Source organism: Anguilla rostrata, chromosome 11, assembly GCF_018555375.3.
Source record: "Anguilla rostrata isolate EN2019 chromosome 11, ASM1855537v3, whole genome shotgun sequence".
Classification (NCBI taxonomy): Eukaryota; Metazoa; Chordata; class Actinopteri; order Anguilliformes; family Anguillidae; genus Anguilla; species Anguilla rostrata.
The window spans coordinates 5,333,970-5,338,969 of NC_057943.1; the positions used below are offsets into that span (position 1 = coordinate 5,333,970).

The following is a 5,000-nucleotide window of genomic DNA, read 5'->3' on the forward strand; positions in this document are numbered from 1 at the left end:
GGGGGGGTCTCTTGGTTGGAGGGGGAGGGTGTTACAGGCCTGTTCCAGTCCAGACCTTATTTGGGAAGCGTGTAATGTGGAAGGCTTGCTCATGATTGCATTTAAGGGAAGCACAAAGAAACATTCTCTCTAATAGTTCTCCTGGTACCAGTCTTCTGTACGAGCATTTTGGGCATACTGAACTCTCAGTACTCTCTTTATGTTCCTTTTCTTTGTCTCAGTTTGTTAGGTTGAATGTATTTTTCTCTTCGTATAGAATAGTGGTCTTTATTTGTCTCCCTTTGTAAATAAATTGTTTCCAGCATCGTTGGAACCTGGCCTACCCTTGGTTATCGCCAGCTGTCGTATTGTGTCATCATAAATGGTTTTCTCCTTTTTCAGTGCATCTAAAGGACCTGATTCGCATATACGTTGACCCGGAGTTGTGCATCTCTGTGAAAACCAATCAGTGCATGGGTCTCATGTACGGTTTTGGGGGTAACACTGTAATACGGGTTACCCACTGGGCACAGTGATAGTTTCTCTACCAGGATGTGCAGCTGCTCTGAGAGAGAGAGAGAGAGAGAGAGAGAGATGTGTTGGTTTCAGGGTCCAGATGGATCCCAGTGTTGTTTCATATAAATAGTAACTGGGTCATGGTCCAGGATACTCAGATGTTTAGTCTCACTAACCAGATGGAGTAACCTTAGTTACGGCTCCCTGGGATGGCTGAATCATAAGAATGCCTGGCGGTGGTCGACAGTCTTGCTCTCCCAAGGTGCAGAGTCTTGCCACTCATCATTTCAGCACAGCCTAGTCAACGCACGTATACGCGAGCCCATAATCACACAAACATCCACATCACAGGTTTTGAAGTTAATGGAGTCAGATACACTCGCTTTCCTCCCTGCGACCAAATCTAAATTCTCACAGAAGAGAGAGATAAACAGGGAGAGAGAGACAGAGAGGCATAGCCTACATTATGATGGTATTTTTGTTGTTGTTTTAGGTTGTATGCGTCGGTGATATGTGTATATTAGCTAACGGAGTTGCTGTTTTTTTTGTTGTTGTCGGCAATACAGCGCATGTCACACCAATAAAACACATTGAAATTGAAATTGAGCGAGCAAGAATCGGAGAGTGAGCGAGACATAGACAGAGAGACAGAGAGTGAAAGAGAGAGACAGAGAGGGAGTGAGAGAGACGGAGATAGTGAGTGAGCGAGAGAGAGAGAGAGAGGCCAGATCTGTGGGTCACTGAACTGCTCATTGTCTGAAGGAGAGATGGGAGATGGAGAGGAGGTAGAGGAACCGGCGGGGGGGTTGGGGGGCAGGCTGAGGTAGAGCTCTGCGCTGCCCGACCCGCAAGGCTGTCAGTCTCTCCTCCCAGGAGCGCTGTCCAGGAGCGCGGGGGGGCTGACACTGCTTGACAGCTGGCAGAGGGGTGCGAGAGGGTAAATAAAGACACTTATCTGGAGGTGCGGGGAGCCCTCCTCAATGCCAAAATCCCCCCTCCACCCCCTGCACGTGGAGCAGGGCTGCGGCAGGCAGGCAGGCAGGCACAGCCCAAGAAGGAGGAGGTGCAGGAGGATGAGGAGGCGGACGAGGAGGTGCAGGAGGAGGACGGGGAGGAGAACCTCTCTACCCACCCGTCGGGACGATGCCACTCATCCGCGGGAGGCGGAGCCTCGTTTCGCGGGGTAACCAATGCTGGAGATGATGATGATGATGATGAGTCAGCTGCGGCGGTTGAGCCGAGCCGGTGCCGTCGGTGGGGATGGTGGGGGGGCGAGGGGGGTGCAGGATAACAAGAGCAGGGTAACGAGATTCCGCGCGATTCCGATGGTCTAGTCTCCGCGCTCCCCGTTCAGAGGGATCAGCCGGCCCGCCGCCGCTGCTCCGGTCTTTGATTGGCCTTGACGGCTGGCGCGCGGCGAGCATGCGGTCCCATTGAAGATCCGCGCATCAATATTCATAAAAACATTAGCGCGTTTCCGCCCGCGACGCGGTAATTGCACACACGAGACCGTTTTTTTTCTTTTCTTTTTTGTTTCAAGGGAGATCAAAGCGGCTTTTTCCCTCCGTTTGTCGGGTGTCAGAGTCAAACGCGCGTTCATAAACAGCGATTAACACCTGTCTGAGGACGCGCCTCTGCAGGGCCTGTATCTGCAGGGCCTGTATCTGCAGGGCCTGTATCTGCAGGGCCTGCTCCGGCTTCTCGCTGATACAGAGCGGAACAAACGAAAAACTGAGCTGATGAACTGCTTTTGGAGCTGTGTGTGTGTGTGTGTGTGTGTATGTAAGTGTGTGGGTGGGTGTGTGTGTGTTTGTGTCCGTTTGTGGGTGCTGTTGCATGTGTATGTGTGCGTGTGTGTGTGTGTGTGTGCGCGTGTACGTTTGTGGGTGCTGTTGCGTGTGTGTGTGTGTGTGCGCGTGTACGTTTCTGGGTGCTGTTGCATGTGTGTGTGTGTGTGTGTGTGTGTGTGTGTGTACGTTTCTGGGTGCTGTTGCATGTGTGTGTGTGTGTGTGTGCGCATGTACGTTTGTGGGTGCTGTTGCATGTGTGTGTGTGTGTGTACGTTTCTGGGTGCTGTTGCATGCGTGTGTGTGTGCGCGTGTGTGTGTGTGTGTGCGTGTACGTTTCTGGGTGCTGTTGCATGTGTATGTGTGTGTTTTCCCATATTGGTTCGTTTATTTTATAAGTCCCACTGGAACAGGCTGTGCTGGGCGGCAGTGTGATTGTGAGTGGCCCTGTGCTAATAAACCCAGCTGATTGATTGATCAGCTCAGATCGCAGTAATTGGGGTGGACTGTGAGTCGTGACACTGCGCTTGTCAGAGACTTGCCCTGTTTGCTCCTTTTCCCACAACTCCCACACCCCTCTCCTAAATGCCTCTCGATGCCAGGGGTGCACAACTCCAGTCCTGGGGGGACCCGGTCTGTGTGCTGGTTTTTTGCTCCAACCAATTACTTTAGTTTTTAGTTTTCTGACAGCCCTATAAACCACACCGCTGTTCACTGCTGTTACTTGAGCTCAGTGAAACGCTTAGGACGCGCTCGCGGTCTGCGGCTGTAGCTGGTGCTCGTACAAACGTCAGATCAAGATGTGGATCGAGCCAATGAAATAATTGAGAGCGGAGGTTGGCGTGAAATCACCGAAACGGATCGGGGCGCCCTTGTTCCTCTGCGCCGACCGCGCCGTCCCTCGGCCCCCCTGTGAGGTGGTGGCGGTACCCTGGGGAGGGACGGACAGCTGCGCCCGTCTCTCCTGGAGGGGAACGATAACCTTTCGGGGGAGCGGGGGGCGGCAGCGGGGGCGGCTTCGCATTTTCACCGAGAGCGATCGCCGCTTGGCTGCCGACCGCAGAACGCTCGGGACGATTAATCAACAACAACAACAACAGCAAAAGACAAATGACATTTTGAAGTCATTAGAATTTTAAAAGGCGGAGAGAAGCAGAGTGAGTGAGGGAGGGAGAGAGAGGGGGGAGAGAGGGGAGAGAGAGAGAGAGGGAAAGAGATAGAAATAGAGATAGAGAGAGAAAAAGACAGGGAGAGAGAGTGGGGGAGTGGGAGTGAGAGAAAGAGAGAGGGGGGAGAAAAGTGGGGGAGTGAGAGGGAGAAAGAGAGGAAGAGAGAGGGGGGAGAGAGGGGGAGCAAGAGAGAAAGACAGAGAGGGGAGGGGGGAAAGTGGGGGAGAGAGAAAGAAAGAGAGAGAGAGATAGAAATAGATAGAGAGAAAGAGTGAGTCAGAGAAAGAGAGAGGGGTGGCGGTATGCTAAATGCACTGTTCCTGCTGTTATTATTATCATGTCGTCTAGACAGATGCCCTCGAAGTATGAATTATTAATAAAATATATGAAGTAAGGCTATGACAAAGTAAAAAAAAAAAAAAATTAATAATAATTCTTTGCCAGACATATGTTCAGTCTCTGTTGAAGGCTACAGCTTTCTTTATCTTAGTCAAAGCAGCAGCTGCTGCATCATTATCGGAGTCAGACACATGTATATAAACACCGAGCCTGATAGCAGACAGATATGCCACCCCTACAAACACACAGCGTCTGTTGAATGACTGACCCTATCTACCTGCCTACCTACCCTATATCTACCTACACTCAAATAAATTGATTGTTGGATTTGTTTAATGAAATTATGGACAGTGGTTGCATGCCATATTGTTAAGTATATGTGTCTTCAGCTGATAAAGTACAAGTGCTCAATCAGTTGAAGTCACATATACTTAATAGTATTGGGTGCAACCACCGTCCATAATTTTATTGAGTAAATCCAGTGATAAATTTTTTTTTTTTTTTTTGAGTGAACCTGTCACATGACCTGCATTTGCCCTTTTTATGGCCGGGCTAGGATTGATGTGGTTGTGGTGAGCCCCAGTGCTAACTCCCTGACTCTCCCCCCTTCCCCCCCCCAGCACGGATCGTGAAGAGCCGGCAGTGGTGTGAGATGACACCCTGCTCGGAGGGTGAGGTGTGCGGCCTCCTGTACAACCGATCCGGCTGGACCTGCACCAAGGGCGGGGGCCGGATAAAGACGGTCACGGTAAGACATGCCCCTCGTCTCTCTCTCTCTCTCTCTCTCTCACTCCGTTCCTGCTCTCGCTGTTTCCAGAGTGGTGGGGGTGGGGGGTTAGGAGGTGGGGGAGACAGATGAGAAAGATAAGTCACGCAATGACGCAGAACAGAAACAAGATGATCAGTATGAGTGACACAACAAGAAAGCTGCGTTACGACAAAGAGCCATTAGTTGTGGTTGAAGAGCATGTGCAACACTACTGGATGCATTTCAGTGTGTCATACTGCAGTTGTGTACCTCTTTTCTCAGTGAATTTAAAGGATTACTGTAGTTTGCCAGCAAGGTCAGCGTCACCTTCACAAGTCATAACCCCCCCTGAGTAAGGCAACGCCACAGGGACACGTGTACAGCCCTACAGTGTGACCTGCAGTGACGGATGTGTAATACGTTGTCACATTTGTGATTAAATATTAGTTTTAAATTTGGTTT

General features: G+C 50.7%; 1 protein-coding gene across 5 annotated transcripts in view; it reads left to right on the forward strand.

Annotated features, from left to right (window-relative positions):
• tafa5l (TAFA chemokine like family member 5, like) overlaps positions 1-5,000 on the forward strand; it is a 62,835-nt gene that overhangs the window by 35,341 nt on the left and 22,494 nt on the right. For all 5 annotated transcript variants that reach the window (XM_064300630.1, XM_064300626.1, XM_064300627.1 and 2 more), the window contains exon 4: positions 4,411-4,538. In XM_064300630.1, the coding sequence (XP_064156700.1) occupies positions 4,411-4,538 (128 nt within the window). The remainder of the gene's footprint in view (positions 1-4,410; positions 4,539-5,000) is intronic.